Below are 18,086 nucleotides of genomic sequence, written 5' to 3' on the forward strand. Positions count from 1 at the left end.
CCCCCCAGCTTCTGTGCTGCTCCTCAGTGACATCAGTTCTGGGCTCTAACACCAGTTCTAGTCTGACCTTAACCCAGAGAGGTTGTCTGCACATTTCCAGGCTGCAATTCCTAAGCAGTCTTATCCCAAAGCTGCCTGCTTTGAAGTCAAAAGAAACCACTAGACTGCAGAACAGCCTAGGTCAGGCCTGACACACTCTGCAGTGTCACTGCTGCTTGGCCCTGCTATGCTCTGGAGGATGCCACCTTCGTGGCTGATTTGCTGCCTGGTTTGAAAAGAGCAGGTCTCTTCCGAAGCACAAGGGTGCTGCTGCCTGCGCATCTGAGTCAGAGCGGAAAATGAGACACATTGGTGAGCCCCAGCCACAGAAGGACATCAGAGTCTGAGAAAATGTGAAGAGCAAGAGATGTTTACTGGAGAAAAGGCTTTATTAAGGAGGGACATTGTAGCATACCATATTGCTCTGATGCTCCAGGTCTCTGGAACGACTCAGAGATCCAGCACAAATCCTTAGCTGAACCACAGAGATGCTGGGATTTCCACCACGGTGAGAGGCCTGTCCTACCTTTCCTACCTCTTCCATCAGCAGTGTTTGTCTCTGATGAGGAGGGGTTGAACCCTGCTGGAACAGGCTGAGGGTTAGGTAAGGAGAGAGGCAGGGTGCAGATCCTTGTTGCTGAGCAGTGGCAGGCAAGCAGCTATTTCGGATGACAAGTTGCCCCAGGCTGGAAAGCAGTAGGATAGATTTGAATAGTGTTGTTATCAAAATATCAGTGCTGGATCATGGGTCTGCAGGACTGTAACAGTGCAGAGCCTGGCCCTCAGGATGCAAGGCTGACTACAGCTTCTTCTGTCCCTTCCCTTTCTGTCTTTCTTTGTCCATGGCAGCTGCTTGTGCCTGCAGCCGACTCCAGTACTTGGGCAACTGCTCCCTGAGTCCCAGCAGGCTCTGCTGCCTAACGAGGGAAGAAAAGGGTGGTTAAAACAGGCCCTGCCATTCCCCCGATGCTCAGACAACCCTACCCTGGTTCCCCCAAGGGCCTCTGGGGCTCACTACAAATTAAGCAATTCAGATTTCTTGTGGCCAGAAAACCTCAGTGATTCCCTCATACCACTCAGCACTCAAGTTTACTGCTCTTGACAGCAATGACCTCTGTATTTCTCGTTGCCTGTTTGCCTCTGTAGACCCACGTGTCTCTGCAGTTGTATCTGCTCTGGCTTGAGCTCTCAGTACCCAGGGAGCAAGATATCCCTGGAGGTGATGTCTCCCTCGTTTTCCCGGTATAAGGCAGACAAGAGCCTCCTCTCCAGGTTTATGAGAAGGAGGGACAGAACTGGTGGCTAGTAGCATAGGATGAAACTTTTCTGCACTTAACTAGCCAGACAACACCATAGGATCCAACCTGCAGACAGGAAATTAGGGAAGGCTACCAGGCAATATGTGCTGTAAGGTCATACCTGCACCCACCTGTTCCTTTTCAGATTGGAGAATTAAGGCATAAGTGATAGGAACAAACAGAGTATCATTGACATAAGTTCCCAAAAGCAGTAATTCAAGGAAAAGGTCACGCAATAAGAGATGTCACATTGCCATCTAGTGACGGCATGAACTCAATGCATCAGCTAAGCTCTGCAACCTCGGCCTGAGCGTGGGGGGGAACCTTCTCAAACCGAGAAACATCCACACAAAGCTGTTTAAACATCAAATGAACCTAGGAATGGAGGGGGCAGCAACGCACAAAGAGATCCTAACTCTGCCTGGGTATGGGGTCAAAAGGAAGAGGCAGACACTTAAGTGAGGATCATATTCCCTGACAGAATCTGTGTTACACAAAAGCACATTAGAACTTGCAAGCCCTCTCTACCTGGAATGACAAGCCTTCCCGAGGCATCCTGACTTATAGCTGTAAAGCTCTTCCAGGAAGGACAGAAGGGAGAGAAGGAGGGCTTCTGGGTGGCTGTCAGCTACCTGAACATCAACCTTACCCAGACATAAATCTGTCACAGTGCATAGAACCACCCAGAAGCTCCAGGATGAGACCTTGCACAGACCTGAGCAACACCACCACTTACAATAATGCAGGTGCACTTACCTATCAGGCAGAAGGAGACCCTTACCTATCACGTAAGAAAATGTTACATCTCTCAATCAATGGCAGGTTCTGCAAGGATTTGGGAGGCAAATATGGTTCCTTTGGGAAAGCCTCCATCAGTGGGTAGGAGTTGAAGTCAAAAATGAAGATGGTGCTGTGACTGGCTCTGCTCTGTGCCAACGCACCTGCTGCCTGCTGCTTATCTCCTAGACAGAAACAAGAACAGTGGGCTATTGCATCAGCAGTCATCCAACAAGAACTATCAAGGATCTTTGTACAGCTGAATGCACCCAGTGACCACGTATCTAAGATCACTCCAAGGTGCTACCCACCTCGAAGCAGCAGGCACCAGTTCGCACTATCCACTGTGAACACTGGCTGCCAGGGAGATCCTACAGCATGAGAAGGTGGAGTACTGAAGCAGTAAACAATCCGTAATGTGGTGTTCATCAGGGACACTGTGCCATCCCAGGAGAAGACCAGGGCCTGAAACAGTAAGCTGACACTTAGAAATAGATGTAAGACAAGTGAAAAATATTTCCTGGAAAGGACATGGAATGACATTCAGGACTGCACATCCCCAACCATGATGCTGTTTTCTTTGCCTGTAGCTATAGGGTCACAGCAGGTCAACAACTGGCTGTGCAGGGACCTTGGCCTGGAATTGCTGCAGGTTGGAGTTGAGAAGGGGCAGCAGTACAGGTTAGAACTGGACTAGATCCAGCCTTCTGCAGGGCTGGCTCTGGAGAGCAGCTTTTAGTCTTTCTCTCCCCATACCCAAAAACTTTCTGAGGCCACCTGAAAGGTCTGGGTGGATTTGTGCTTGCAACCTCTGCTCACCATAATGTCCTCTCATATTTGACCCTGAAGCTTCGTGCTTGGACCTTCTCACCTTTGCAGGTGGACCTGTCCATGTGCAGAGGGCCTCAGTGGTTGTTAGAGGACATGGGTGTAAGGGCAAACTGAGTAAGTTCATAGAAGAGAAATTCTTCGAGAGTTACCAGCTACGTACAGACCTGTAACTGGTGCAGGAAGTCCCCATGCTAAAAACAGGAAAGGATGTGAAGGCAGTACCATATCTGATCAACCTTTTTCTTCACCTTCTAGGCATCTAGTTACAGCCGTTACTAGAAACAGGATGCTAGGCCAGATGGACCTATGTTCTCACTCAATTCTTAAGAGAGCTGGCAGTAATACTCACTGCACTGGGGAATGCCAGGACAGGCACCACTGCGCTGACAGCAAGATTTGGATCTTCAGGCCTGTAAAAGAGACTCGGGCTTATGCTCCTGTTTCATGTGTCTGGCACAGACTGAGAGACTGTGATGATGACAATCGCTGTTTGTGGCACACAGGCTGGCATAAAGTTCCAGCCAAGCCCCTTCCCTATAGGGACAAAGCCTGCCTGCTCCTGGGCAGGAACACCCAAGACCTGTCCCTGTGCATTCCTGTATATTGGAGATACAAATACCCTGACTGCCATGGAGGCATGAAACCATAGCCTTCAGAGCAGCAACTTCCCCAAAGCTGAGCCTTCTCCTCAAACCAAGGGGATAAGCGAACATAAAATTGATAGAAAGATGGCAAGAAATGCTTGTCCTGACTCCTAGGGGGAAGTTATTCTGGCAAGGGCAGAAGAGAGAAGTTGTTCCCCTGAGTACCCAGCAGTAACGCAGCCAGTTGAACGTCAGCCTGGGAGCAGTGCTATACACACTTGTGTCCTAGCGCATAGAACTGCCCAGAAACACCTCTAATTCTAGCATAACCATTGGATTTTAGCACTGGAACTGACTCCTAGCAAAACCACATTCGCCGCTGACAGCAGCACAGCAGAGCTATCTGAGTAAATGCAATAGAAAGTTCCCTACCCCACAGATATCTGGGGCTCCCTGCTGGACCTGACCACTATAGCACAGGGTTTCTTTGGCTGGAGTGAGGTCTATCAGAGTCTACCTCACCTGTCTGCCAGGAGCACGATGCTGGAATTCCCAGCCCTGGGTGCTTTCACCAAATAGAAAGAGCTGTCTGTACACAGCACTAGAAGCTGCACGATGGGACAGGCAGGATCTGTACCAGGGCAAGGTGTCTCATCGCTGGCAGCTACAGAACTCCGCAGGAAGTGGATGCTACGGATGTGACGTTCCTCTAGAATGGCAGTCACAGACAGTGGGTATCCTGGGGAGGCAGGGGAAAAAAAAACAACAACAACAACAAAAAAACCATGACAGCAGTTTAGTAAGAAAAAGGAAAAAGAAATTTATCCAAGGAAAGCTTAGCTTGGACTGTGGCCTGCTCAAGGGCAGCAGCCACCAGAACAATCCTGATGGCAGAAGAAGATTCTTCTGCCAGGAGAACCCCTGCATCGTGGCAGGATGACAGTAGCACTGATGGCAGCCTCAAAGATGACCTGAGGGTGCAGTTGCAAAGCAGTGACTGTCACTATCTCACAGCCTCAGGGCAAGATGGTCCTCGGTCCTTGCTGCAGCAGTTCACAGCCCCTGCATTGCTGTGGATAGGAACAGTTCTGTCAGGGCTGGAGCACTCAGGTCATGTTGGCAACTTCTGGCCAAGCATCCCATTAACAAGTGAGTCCAAACTATTTTCAGATTTGCTTGTAAACTCACAGCCAGTCCCCTGTTCACACCAAACCATAACGTCAAAATCCTAGGGAAGGGAGCAGTTTACCCGCTGTGATCCTAATACACAGTCCCAAAGGGCAAGCTCACCTAGGTGTTTATCCCAAATAGTTATTGTTGCATCTTCACATGCCAGTGCCAGGTACCTGGAGCAGGAGCTGACAGCCGAGCATGCAATTGGAGCTGCACATGGCCACACAACATCAGGTTTTGGATCATAATCTAAACAGAAGGACATGAAGACAGATAACTGTAAGAAGGTACAGAGCATTCTCTCTCATGGTACCAGCTTCCAGTTTCCCAGTAAAACACACACTGTTCTGGGGTCTCCTGCCACAGTGGCTTCACTAAAAATACTGCCAGTCTGTGCAACATGGAACCCTACAATCCAGCCTAACCCACAAGATATGGGGCAGCTCTCCTCCCCATTCCTCATTTCCCTGAATCATGAAGATCCGGGCAGTATGACAGCCACTGAATACTCCCACTCCCCACAGAGTGCTCTGCTAGAAAAAGCAAGGCTTTCTTACCCACTTTCTCCTTGAGTGGACGGTTAAGTAAGTACAAGCAGAGATTGTGGCTTCCATCCCAGTGCACACTGATGCCAGCTGGAACATCTGGTACAGAGAAGGGGACAACAAAAGAGAGATGGAGATTAGGGACAAAGAAAGGAACAATCCAGGACATCAAAACACCATTACAGCTCTCAGAGTTTCCCTGATGGGACTTACAGAAACCCTGCTCACATAGAAACTAAACTACAGCAAACTCCTCCCCTTGCCTGTTACTTTTATCTCGCCTATCATCTTTTCTGGTGTTTTGGGGGTTTTGTGGTGTTTTTTTTTTTTAAACTATGGAGCTAAGTTTGTTTCATTCCCTACCAGTGACTGACTTACAAGCCTTATGGCTGACATTTTTATCCAGGCTTATGTCCTTGCAGATGGAATTTATATAATGAACCCAAGCCAGAGCCATTGAGCTCTAACTGGAGCTCGATGTCATGCAACAATGTGCTCCATAGGTTAACAGGTTTTTGCCCATTTGGATTACCTGGCTGTACTTTCATTTCAGGTCCCACCTGTAGGATCTGGCTAGGCAGGAGAAAATGAAAAGTAGCATGTCTGAAAAAAAGGAAGTAAGAAATACACGTAAAAGAAAGGCTCTAGCCCTGTGTCCTGAAGCTTTGGAATGAAGAAGGCAAAGCTAAGACAGAAGCTTCCAGCTACACTTGAAAAGTGCCCTGTGTTGAAGTCTCATGGACTGAAATTCTGGGTGGTGCTCCCACTCACCTGGGGATTTCCTCCTTGCTCTCTCTCTCACCCTCCGCCTCCAGATACTCCTGATAAGTGCTGCGGAAGATTGCTTCCTGCTGCTCCCACTGGGAGTTCTTGATTAGGTGATTGTACCCCAGGCCAAGCATGCTGCCATCATCTACTTTCTTCAAGGCATCTAAAGGGCTTTTAAAACTACTGCCTGGATTGGGAACACAAAGCAAAAAGGCACAGCCCTGGAGGAGTGGACACCATGGCGTGCTCAGAGGCACTCTGACCATCCCTCAATCAGGGTGGCATTGTCTTGAAGAGGGACACACTGCATCTTCCACAGAATATATTCTGTGGGACTTTCCAGATCACTAGCCCATTTTCCAGTATGTGAAGCCAGGGACCAGGGCAAGTCTTCTGAGGACCCAGCTCACCTTGTCTTTCTGCGGCATTCTCCCTGACAGTGTCCCAGCATAAGGTCTGCTCCCTCCCCATTCTCAGCATTTTCCTATGAATCCAGGACTTAAAGTGGTGAACTATGGATGCTGTTGGGTTTCTAGGGTCTAGGGAACAACCTCCTCCCTCTCCAGTAACAACGAAGCCGAGGGTGTCTAACACACACTTGGAGACACACTGAAGTTATTTTGTGCTAACAAAGGTGACACATGAGATGGTCAGGTAAGAAGCAACTCCACTACAGGATTACATGTAACCACAAAGACAGGTCAAGAAGGGACCAGGGAGCACGGTACTGAAACTTTCTGACCTGTTCTGTAGTTATAAGGGCCATGATTCTTCTGCCTCCTGAAGGAGGACGCAGGTTGCAAGTACAGAATCAGTCCTGACCTGTAATGGGTCTGGGTGGCTTCACTTTCAGCAGCAGCACTGGGAGACTTAGCTTTGCATCAGCTCTGTTTGCAGACACAGGAGACTCCTGCAACAGAAAAATGTCAGCCTGAGAACTGTGTTGTGCCCTACACTGCTAAGTTTTCACCTGTTCATGGGAATCAAATGCTTCCTAAAGGAAGCATATGCAAAGGTTGGCTGACACTGCTTAGGAGATACTGGTGTCAGGCCCGTTCTTCAGGCCAAAACACAGAAGCTTGAGGGAGAGGGAGGTCACTACTTTCTCCGCAACTTTACAAAGGATGTCTTGCCCAGACATCTCCTGTCTTCGTGCCCTAAATAACCTCCACTTGTGATCTTACTCATCTCTCTGAATTACTCTTGTTGCAGCACAGGCCTGGGTGGGGCACAGCAAGGCTCAGAAAAAAAAAGGAAAAAAAAAGAATAGAAGCAGGACTAAAGGTTGCAGAGTGCTGCTGAATACAAGAACCAGATTTTACTTCAGAGAGCCCAGGACTGGAGGCCACATATATTCATGGCTGGGAATAGAAAATCCGAGCAGGGGACCAGCACCGATGTGTCACCACCACCACCACCCCCCCCACCCACACACATTGACACTTGGCTAAACAGAAAAGGTCTGGCTAAATAATCAACCATGTCTGAGAAGGAAGAGGCACCAAGAGGAACTTGGGTAGTCTACATGGAATCAGCAAAGAGGGAATGTCTGGGTGTTTGCTTTTGTCTTGGCTAAGTTAAGGGGGATGTTTGCCCTGAAGACAGGGCTGAGAAGCAGCTCCCTCTTAAATGGCCAGGAAAGTCTTTGCTGAAGGAAGCGGGAAGAGTTAGGAGGCAGGTATCACAGCAGGTTAGCTGGAGGTGCTGGGCAGAAGGTGCCTGTGTGTTGAGAGGTGAAAGCTAGCAGGGTGAAAGCGATGCAGGAGAGGGTTAAGCACTGACTCAGTATTTAAAATTCCCCATAACAGCTCAGGATATTCATTGAGGCCAGTTACCATCTCTGCAGAACCATCTCCATGCAGCTCCAGACTTTTCTGCCAAAGAACCAGACGTGACAGCGGTTAGTGCAAACAGGCAGAGACCCTGCCCTAATCAGGGAGGTTTGGCCATGACCCCACCAGACTCCTCTTGTAGATAGGTTAAAACATGAACCCTGGTTCAGGACCAGACTCCCAAGTGGAGTTACCAGGTCCGATTCCCACTCCTTCACCTTTCCCCTGTAACATAAGGGAGAAGCCCTGTGGGATTACCCTTATATAGGGCCTCCTCAGACAGGGCAATACTCCTGGGAAAGGAGCTGCCAGTTCCAGGGAGGGGCAGCAGGAATGCTAGCCCTGGGACCCAGGGAACCTCATTGGAAAGCCTGTCTTAGGAGAGTAAACATGTCCCAATAACAAAAAGGCCTTGTGAAATGTGGGATGGGCGGCTGTAGCAGCTGTAGAGACATATACTCCATCCCCTGGGCCAACAGACTTGTTCAGCCTGTATCTTGCTGCCACTGTCTGCAGGAGCAAGGCTTGGGGAAAGACCTGTAGGTAAAAGGGTGTAAGAAAAAATAGCACAGTGGGAGATGGAACTGTTCTGTACCGCAGATGTCCAACTTGACCTCCTCTCCCTGCAAGCCAGCCCTGCTGCAGCTCCTGGGTTCTTTTCTGTCTCCTTCAGCCAGGAATCCTTAGGCAATCGGTAGATCTCCAGCCAAGCTTTTGTGCTGTCTGCATTGGGAAACCATGTTGAGCAATTGGAAATGAGGAGAAAAGGTCTTGCAAGCAAGCAGCCTCTTATACCCTTAAAACAAGATTCGGATATTTCTTGAAATATAAAATCCCTGTAAACTCCATGCAGCCCACCTTTCCTCCCACTTAAGGCTTCTCGTCCTTGACTGAGACTGACATCTCAGCCTCCAGATCAAGTCCTTAAGGTCCGACATCCACCAAATTCCATGAAGCGACTCAGTCAAAGAATTTAACCAGTAGCCTCTGAGGTAAAGTAGAAAGTGAGACGTGGTCTGACACTGGTTCTCTGTGGATGCTACATATCTCATTCTCAGCATATGTCCAGGCAGATTCCACCTATAGGGGTTCAGAAAACCTGCTAGCAGCAAATGGGTTGACAATGGCAGCTGCCATGAAGCAGAAGAATGTTGTAGCAAGGAGTTTGTTGCAGTGTTTTTAGAGACTGTCTCTATGCTGTCTGGCTTATATCCGCAGAGAAAATTCTTCAGGTGTACATATTTCCAGTGTAACTGATCCATAGCAAACCAGAGGAAGAACTGAGTTTGATACTTCTGGAGAGGAGCAGGAAACCTGCTTTCACTGAGCCTTCTGGGAGCTGGGAACTGCACTGACCAGTTCCAGATAGCTCACTTTTGGGATCAGTCCTGATCCACACCAGGCCTTTTGGAGACAACAGAGAGTGGCAGGAGCAGCTCTCTAAGCTGGAGAAGGGACTGGAAAGGTTAGGAACAGGATCCCTGGGAACCCAGAATACTTTGAGCATTTTAAAAATATTGCTGCTGGCTCCTCTGCTAGAGCACAACAGTCACCCAACACAGCATGATCCTGCACTTGCCTTGCAGCATGACTCCTGTGTAATCACCTCCTGGGGACAGCACCACCTCCACACAAGCACTTCTCTTGCTGATATCCTCCTGCCAAAGAAAAATGGGCTGGCATCAAAGCAAGATCACTGATTCAGAGAGCTCCATGGACTTAGGCAGTTCTCAACAGGGTGAAGGCCAGAGAGGTTGTTGGAAGAACAGAAATAAATATTGGACAGCACTCTTGAAGTGCTGCTGCCCATGACAGAAATTCCAGAGGGCAATTAGTACTCCTCATGATTGATTACTTACCAGCCTTTGCCCAGTGTCTGTGGAATCAGTACTTACTATTTCATTTAGGACTTTAATGAGTAGGAAGCTTTCCTTGTGAAAGCAGAAAAGCCAGACAAGCCCTGGAATAGAAATACAAAAGTAACAGGAGGAGGAGGAAAGTGAACAGATGGTAGCCATGCTCTTGTGAGATGGCTGTTACAACATGTGCAGGAGAGTGAACAATACTACATTTTTTTCCTGGGCTCAAGGAAGAATATCCCACTGCTTCCAGCACTAAACTTTTGCTGGCTTCCTTATGCCAGCACCAGCAAACACTCAATTGTACAGAGAGGTGGATAAGCCAGATTGAAAAGTATCTCCACCAGAATTGATAGGATTCAGATGAATCCACAAACTAATTACCACAGGGCTGTGCAATTACAGGTGCTGAAACAAAGCATGGTCAGGAGGTCATACCTAGCAGTGGTTCTTTTCTGTCTGGTCCATGGTGTTCCTAGAATATGCTGCACTTCACTCCCAGCTCTGCACCTTCCTCTGCTGCTCCAGAGGACACCAAACCCATGCTCTCTACTAATCCCAAGGCCCTAGGGCCACTCTGTCACCCTACAACCTGTCATCTAACACCCTCTTTGCAGGACTTTGTAGGAAAACTGTCAGCCATGCTAATGTTCCTCCTGATTTAGCACTCTTCCATAAATGCAGCTGCCAACTCTTCAGCTCCAGAGCACAGCCATCCCCAGCTAGGTCAAGGAAATCCATGTCACACTAACCCATTTCATCCACAGCAAGCAGGACGTGGCACTCATTCCCCAAATCCGAAATATGGATGGCACAAATCTCCGTCTTGACTGCATCCCAAGCACAGATCTCCTTATAGTCAGACACCCTGAAGGCAGCCAGACCCACGGACAGACCAACAAAGATGTATTTTCCAGACACTGCAAGGCAATTGGCTCTTCCAGTTACCTACCAAAAAAGGGAAAAATGTGTGTACCTAACCACTTCCCCAGTGGAGAATACATCAGCCATACTAGCGATATACTCCTAGCCTTTCACCAACAGAAAACGCTGATTTATTCTACAAAGGGAAATTTTTTGCATGAGCTTTCATCAGAAGAGCAAGGGAGGGGCTCTCATCTGTCACAGAGATTGTTCTATGTTGGGAATCAGAAAGTGTGCTCCCACCTTTCCCCTTCCAACAAAGAGAAGGGGCTTGAAATGCCAAGAACTCAGTAGCACTCAGCTCTCCCACCACTAAGGCAGAGCTGTGATGGGATGCTGAACTGCTCCAGGGAATTGCAGAACAGCAGCAGATGCCAGCATATCCTCCTGGATACCTCCGTGTATGGATGGGGAAGGCAGCACTGCCCGTCTGCTCACAGCACTCCCATTAGGGTATTCACCATAACACAGAGCTGAGTTTGCCCATTTATATGCTACTGACTAATTATCTTCTCCTCAGCAAACAAGGGTGGAGCCAGCCTGAGAAGCAGAAGGTGAATTTAGGGCTGTTTAATATCTGCTTCTCTCTTTTCAGAGAGGTGTGATAGATGGGTGGGAAGCAGAACCTGTCAGACAAGCTTGGAAACTGCAGGCTTTTGAAGTGAATCAGTGAGATGGTGGTGGATTCTGAGGAAGGTGATGAACAGAAGAACGTAAAATCAACTGAATGGATATTCTCTAGAAAAGCTGCTACAGTGATTAACTCTCTCTCTGCTGTGATGGGCTCTGTACCTGGAATTCAGCTATAGGAAAGCATTTTGTGGGCTGGACCTTTAGTTTCTGCGCTTCTTGCAGCATCTCCTTTCTTTCAATGATTTCCATAGCATTCTCAAAAGCCAGCATCACTAGTTTGTTGATCATCCTGAAGGGCTGAGGCAAAGCATCATGCTTCCGATCGGGATCCTGCAGGAAGAAATCTTCCTCGTCTTCCTTTAGCCAGTCCTTTTCAGATGGTGGAGGAATCTCCAGGGGATGCGTCCGGATATACACAGCCATGGTTCTGCTCTCCCAGATGCAAAACACACTACAGATGCAGGAATCACAGTAGGTGTAGAAGAACGAAGAATCGTGCAATATCTACTGGCATGAGGTAATGGGGGAAAGAAAAAGATGATTAATGATCTCAGAGAGGGAGAGGGGTTTCCTTTCAGTATAGATAGCCAGAGCAGCCCTGTTCTATATAGCTCATTTCTACTTGCTGCATCGCCTCTGTTACTCGGGGCTTTTGTCTTGCCCTGGGAATATCAGCCACACAGGCACCTGTAGGCTGCCTGCAGAAAAAGGGAGTGTAAAAGCTTTGTATGCATTTGCATAAGAAATATGACAAAACATTCAAAGCTATTAACTTGTTCTTCGTTAAAAGGCTTGTTCGGCTTGAATAAAATCCCAAGAAATAATTCGGAAAGCAGGTGATTCCACTGGAAGTTATAAACCTCATTTCCAGCCCACCGGGTTGTTTCCTGAGCTTCCCCCTCCGCGGCGGGGCTGGGGCCAGGGGCAGCTCACGCCAACGCCGGGCTCATGGCGGGCCCACCTCCACCGCCGTCACCCCACACAGCGGTCTAACCTCGGAACAGGACCCGGGAGGCCGCACCGGGCCGAGCTGTCCCCCTCCAGCCTCCCCGAGCGGAGCCGCCGCAGCCGCTGACGGCGGATACCGGACAGCCGCGGCCGGGGGGAGCCTTTAGCGGGGACACCTGCCCCGCTGTTGATGGTCGCCTTGGCAACGGCACGGCGCGGCCCGGCCCGACCGGGAACGCGCACAGGAGCGGAGGGTTCCGCCGGCGGGGCGGAGTCCAGGCGGAGCGGGGCGGGGCGGAGCGGCGGCGTTCCCCGCACACCTCCCGCGGCTGCCACCCCTCCGCCGCCGCTATGGAGGGTTTCGTGGACTTCACGAACCGCAGCCAGGGCCGCGACCAGCTCTTCCGGTGAGTGCGGAGCCGGCGGCGGGGCCAAGCGGCGCTCAGCAGCCGCCCCTCGGTGCCGGCTCTTCGGGGAGCTCCGTGGGCCCAGCGGCGCCGTGGGGTGGAGCATCCGCACTGCCCCTCTGGGCGAGGGGGCCCTCAGCAGGCCCCTCACGCTGCCCCCCGCCGCCTTAGGCCACCCCCCCCGCCTGGGTCGGGAGAGCTGCCCGGTTCCCCCGGGCCGCGGGCGGGCACCAGCCCGTCCCCTGCCGTACGGATCCCTTGCTGCTCCCCGCTTTGCCTGTCCTCAGCCGCCCCACCTGCGCTTGTGCCCCTTCCCTGGATATCACTCGCCCTGGCACGGCGAGGGTGCGAGAGGGGTGACCTTATGCCCCGAAATAAGCGGTGCCCTGCTGCTGCCACTCCTGCGAATTGCCCGTGTCTCACCTGTGTACCGTTTTCCTCATTTTTTCCATTCCAGAGCCACTCAGTACACATGCATGTTGCTTAGCTATTTAATAGAGCATAAGGCTGATAAAGAGAAGCTGGTAATGAAACTCAAGCAGTTGGAATCTAGCATGAGCTCTGGCCGGAAAAGTAAGTACCTGCTGTCTAGAGGGATAAGTCCTTCACTTGCTCCTTCCAGCAAAACAGCTCCTGGCCTTGCGTTTTCTGTAGTTAACTTACCTTGAGCCACAAAACCTCTTTTAGTATATTCACAAAATTGTCAGTAGACCTTATCCCTGCCTTGGCCTGCCAGCTAGATAGAGCCAGTTAGACATTTATTACTTCCTCGGCCTCCTCTCCCATTAGGCAATCTGAGTTATCGCTGAGAGAACTAGAGGAAATAAGTTAACAGTCAGCTGTTACTGCAGATCAGGTCGTCATCTCTGTTCAGGACAGAGCAGAGTTACGATGCAGGGATGGCTTACTGCGCTCGCTTTACTCCTTCCAGCTAATGGGTTGAGACAGCCTAACATTAAAGATCATCATCCCAATAAAATCACCTCTGAAGGACCATCCTGCAATATGGCTTTTTATATCCTACTTCGCATATTCATTTTCTTTAGCATTTATACTCTACTAAATCATATACCCTCCCATACTTTTCTCGTAGTCTAACCATTTGCATCACTTCACTCTGTGTCACGGTTGCATCCATTGTGGTTATGCTCTTGCTGTGGTTGTATTGCTTGCTTTCACATTGACCTTACGCCTGCTTATCAATTGCTCAATCCTGGAACAACTTCAATATATGAGGCAAATATTCTGATTTAATGTATTACCATGGATTTGTTTTATTATACCAGTTAATAATTTGTTTTATTATTCCAGTTAGCTCCAGAGTATGGTAATTTCTCGTAGAGAGGCCAACTGGTTTATCAGCACAGCCATAATTCTCTTGCTTCTGCTAAACAAATCACTAATAGACGTCAGGCCTAAATTCAGGACTTACAGTTCCACTAAGCTCTGGTGCTGCCAGCATCTGTCAATGTGACAGTGCAGCAGGTTAGGAAAATTATTTTGCATAATGTTGTATTAACATTCTGGGGTGAAACCTAAACTGTGCAGCAGATGAAATCAGGCTTGCCATATATTATACCTTGAAATGGAATATACTGTTCCTGTTTGGAGGGAAACACGTGTACCTCTGACAAATTCATGGCTGAGGAGGGACTTGGGTCTCTGTGTGCTCGGCATGTGAATCGCCAGCTTTCACAGAAGCTTAGGAAAGGTGCAGCTTATGGTCGCAACAGGGTTAGTGCAGTAACATCTCCCGCCCTCAGGGTTAGGTGAAATCCCGTGCAGTGTACAGCTGAAATTGGAGCCTCTGTTGTGTCACTTTTTTGCTGCACTGACTAGTTCAGAGCCATGGGTGATATTGGTCCAGAGGGTACCCAGATGCTGAGAACAGAGCAGCAGGAGAAGGCTGCAAGTCCTGGCTATCAACCCAATTTGTGTGTAGGTCCTGGGCTGGTGCAGGATGGAACTGAGATGTTTACACCCCTTTCCTCGCTAATACTAGCTTCTCGCACTGAGAAGAAAATGCTTAAGCATACAAATGCCCAAAGCCCACTACATTTTTTCAAAAGTACATGTGAACAGTTGTCCTGCATAGTAAGGCTGTGTCTCTACGGTAAAGGCCAGGCCATGCTAACCTTTGTGGGGTTTCTTGCAGTGTTCAGACTGGGCAACATGGTACACGCCTTGGTAGCAGCCAGGAAAACTACACAGCTGCCAAATGTGGTTCCTCGCTTCTGCCTTACAGCCTCCAACCTGACCCGTGCCCTCTACTTCGTCTGCGATGCGGTCCTGTGGTTGAAGAGCGTTGGGCTCCAACCTGACATTGATAAGCCAAAGTGGCGGAATTGGGCTACCAAGTGTTACTACTTTTCAATCCTGATGAATCTAGCCAGGGATGGGTATGAGATCTCCTGGAGGCTGGAACAAGCTGTACAGGAAGAAAAGACAAAGGAGAATTCCTTCTGCGACAAACGCAGTCAGGAACTAAACTGTGTGAAATGTGATAGTTTGCATGGTTTTCTCCTCCTGCTGTTTCAGATACTGAAAAGACATCCTCCTTTGCTTCTGGACTTGGTGAAGAATCTCTGTAATCTCTCAGGTCCTTTGGATACACTAGGGATCTACAAGACCAACCCTGGAGTGATTGGTTTCTGTGGCATCCTCTCCTCCCTGGTGGGGATCCTCACATTAGCAAGCCCACATCTGAAGCTGAAACACTGACGTAAAAGGAGCTGCACAGTACACAGTGAGCCAACAGCTTTGATCCTCTGATAGGTTTTTATCCTCCATATGGCACTTTCAAAATGAACATGTCTCACAGTAACCTCAAGATTAATTTTGTCCTCTGAATAAGTGAATTCTACCCTTTTTCCCTTCCCTGTGTCTTTGCAGATGAGTTTGGTGCCATGATGGAGTGGAGATGGGAGAAAGCAGAGTAATATTTCACAAACAGAAACGGGACTTGGAACATGGCTGCTAGATAAGGAAATACTGGTGTTCCTATATTTTAATACAGGGTTGTGAAATAGCTGCATAGACTAATAGGTATATGGCTCATAACTAATCATGTTTACACTGGAAAGTGGGAACTCACCAATCAAAGGTTTCTGCAGTCAGATTTTCTATAGTGGGCTCAGGCAAGTTAGGAGCTGTGGTTAAAATGGCCTGAAGTCAAGTGTGAGTGTTCTGATGGGTTTGGGTTGATGGATCCTGTTATCTGTAGGCAGTGGTTTGAACGCAGTGTGATGGTAACTGAAGAGTGGTATGACCTGATCTTCCTGTGATCTCTGTGTAACGTGCACTGATGACGCTGGATCTGTAGTCTAGCAAGTGGCAAATTGTGTCCCAGGAAATCAGCACTTTCTTCTTTTTCTTCCATAATGTGAGTCAAGGACCGTTGGCCACCGAGTCTGACTTCTCCAGCAGGCCACAGCTGAGGGTTTTGGTGAGGGACAGCATGTGGGAGAAGCTTGTCTGAGTGCTGATGATGCTGTGATTTGTAGGGAACTGGGTTTCCAAAGCTGTGAATCTGGAACCACTCACAAGCACGAAATTTCCCATTACACACGCACCTTAACTCCCAAACCCCTATGATTCCAAGTGCAACAATTTTCCATTAATCATATTGTGATAATTTTATGTGAAAAAATCCAGTATAATAAGGAGATTTGGAACCTGCAGTTAAGGAGAGAAGCCTGGCTCAGAGCTCATTGAGTCAGAAAAACTGCAAGGTGGTGTTTCTAGTTGTGTAAGCTCCTGGAGGGAAGGGAATGGAGTTGGTAGTGATAATATCAGAATCCCCTGTGAAAAGAAAAGCTTATTACTGGATTTGGGCATTCATGGTTTAGATTTTCCTATCTGGTCCTCCCTATCTTCCCCTCTCATGACCACAAGATTTCTTGTGTGATCCCTCACTGGTTGAATGGGTTCTACCATTTGAAAATGTCTTATGTTTGCCCTGCAACTGCATTATTGCTCATCTCTTACCTTGCTGGGAATGATCGCCTGGCAGTGTAATCTAGGTTAAAGGGGAAACGCTGTGTCCAACTAACAGTTACATGGTATGCAGTCTTTGTTGCTCCTGACTTTGCAGAGTACCAGTTCTGACACCATCTGAGAAAAATTTGCACATTATATAGGAGATAAAATTATCATTTTTCCTCATCAGAGTTAGGCTGCTTTCTGGTGCAAGGGCTCCTCATTTAATCTGTCAGGAGATGTGAGCAGAGACTACTCTAACGTAGACCAAGGTACTCTCTTATTATTTCTGATGCTGTCTGGAAACAAAAATTAAAAGGTTCTGGTCTCCTTTATTGAAAGGAGAAGGCTGTGGAATTGAGTAGGCACGGTGAGGCAGTGCCCCAGTTTACCTTAAGTCATTGTGGTCAGGCTTGGAATTACTTCCAGTCTGAATCTGAAGTGTTAGCCTGCCAGTGAAGTGTTTGAAAAAAGAGGTTGCTGGGCAGGATAATTAAGTGTGCTTGAAGACCAAATGTGGCCTGCAGCAGCTCCTCTTTTTAATATGGAAATGAATACCAGTAAAAGTAGAGCGTACTGGCGGTTCAGACCATAATGGAGCATTATGTATGGGATATGTTGTCTTCAAGGGCTTCCTCTCCTTTTATTAATGGATTATTTTTTTTTTGTTTCTTTACTCCATTTGCTGTTGAGCTCCTGGCAATGTGGGGCCCATACCTCCCTTGGTCAGATTTGATCATTACCTCCGTGCGTAGCAACAACTGTAAGGAAGGAAGAGGAGTCCTGATGATCTGGCAGCGGCGGTTTGGCCACCTTTTGTCTACAGAATTTCATCTTCTTGCACATTTTTAATTCCTCTCAGGGGAGCTCTCAGATACAAAATACTTCTTCCACTGTTTTGCGAACTGATTTCTCTTTTTCCTTGTAGTTTGTAGGTGAAGGGAAATGTATTAACGTACTGATGTGGCCCCTAGCCAGCTACACCTCCCTGTGCGCTGCGAGGGAGGAGGGTGGGTTTTTTCCCTTGTGCCAGGCAAACGCTGTGCAAAGCCGTGAGCCAGGCTTTGATGTTTCTCCTGTAGGGACTGGCATGGATTAGCAAGTACAGACTTAACCTGGGAGATGGAGCAGTGAATTTTCAGCCCATCTCAGCCTTACCTTTCCCATTCTACATGACTTAGGTTGGAGCATACGGTTGGAGTAACAGTCTTCGCTGGATGTTAAGCACTAATACTTGCCTTCTGCCCTGCAACTGGAGGCTAGTGATTTAATGTACCTTAACATAATGTGACTGAAGCCATAGAATCACAACAAATGGAGAAAATCCTTTTAGTGCCTTTTTTCTTGGTATCTGTTTCTAATCCAGCAGTTGGAATAAGGACAGCTGTTTCAACACAAGCAATAAACTGAGATGAGTGTGACACCATGTCTGTGTGTGTAACTTAAGAGATGGAGAAAAGAGATGCTGAAGGAGGAATCTTCCCTCCTAT

At 48.4% G+C, this 18,086-nt stretch overlaps 2 protein-coding genes across 4 annotated transcripts; one reads left to right on the forward strand and one right to left on the reverse strand.

The window, feature by feature from the left end:
* Positions 1 to 422: 422 nt before the first annotated feature.
* WDR93 (WD repeat domain 93) lies at positions 423 to 12,482 on the reverse strand. Its single transcript, XM_075764435.1, has 17 exons — positions 12,140 to 12,482; positions 11,423 to 11,767; positions 10,459 to 10,654; positions 9,743 to 9,807; positions 9,423 to 9,505; positions 8,443 to 8,566; positions 7,851 to 7,889; positions 6,838 to 6,925; positions 6,019 to 6,202; positions 5,780 to 5,850; positions 5,260 to 5,346; positions 4,820 to 4,951; positions 4,052 to 4,268; positions 3,295 to 3,355; positions 2,426 to 2,579; positions 2,119 to 2,299; positions 423 to 956 (listed from the first exon to the last, which is right to left on the reverse strand). Exons 2-17 carry the CDS (start codon positions 11,684 to 11,686, stop codon positions 839 to 841), a joined length of 2,064 nt encoding a protein of 687 aa, XP_075620550.1. The 5' UTR covers positions 11,687 to 11,767; positions 12,140 to 12,482; the 3' UTR covers positions 423 to 838.
* On the forward strand, positions 12,480 to 18,017 carry PEX11A (peroxisomal biogenesis factor 11 alpha). Of its 3 annotated transcripts, XM_075764439.1 has the most exons (3): positions 12,480 to 12,618; positions 13,076 to 13,191; positions 14,774 to 18,017. In XM_075764439.1, the coding sequence occupies exons 1-3, from the start codon at positions 12,563 to 12,565 to the stop codon at positions 15,337 to 15,339; spliced, it is 738 nt and encodes a 245-aa protein (XP_075620554.1). In that variant the 5' UTR covers positions 12,480 to 12,562; the 3' UTR covers positions 15,340 to 18,017. The 3 variants fall into 3 exon arrangements, 2 of the variants coding, with proteins under 2 accessions (XP_075620554.1, XP_075620553.1); XR_012837430.1 differs by lacking the exons at positions 12,480 to 12,618; positions 13,076 to 13,191 and having other exon boundaries at positions 13,917 to 15,393; positions 15,511 to 18,017; XM_075764438.1 differs by lacking the exons at positions 12,480 to 12,618; positions 13,076 to 13,191 and having other exon boundaries at positions 13,917 to 15,364; positions 15,511 to 18,017.
* The last annotated feature ends 69 nt before the right edge of the window (positions 18,018 to 18,086 follow it).

This window comes from Balearica regulorum, chromosome 12, assembly GCF_011004875.1.
Source record: "Balearica regulorum gibbericeps isolate bBalReg1 chromosome 12, bBalReg1.pri, whole genome shotgun sequence".
NCBI lineage: Eukaryota > Metazoa > Chordata > Aves > Gruiformes > Gruidae > Balearica > Balearica regulorum.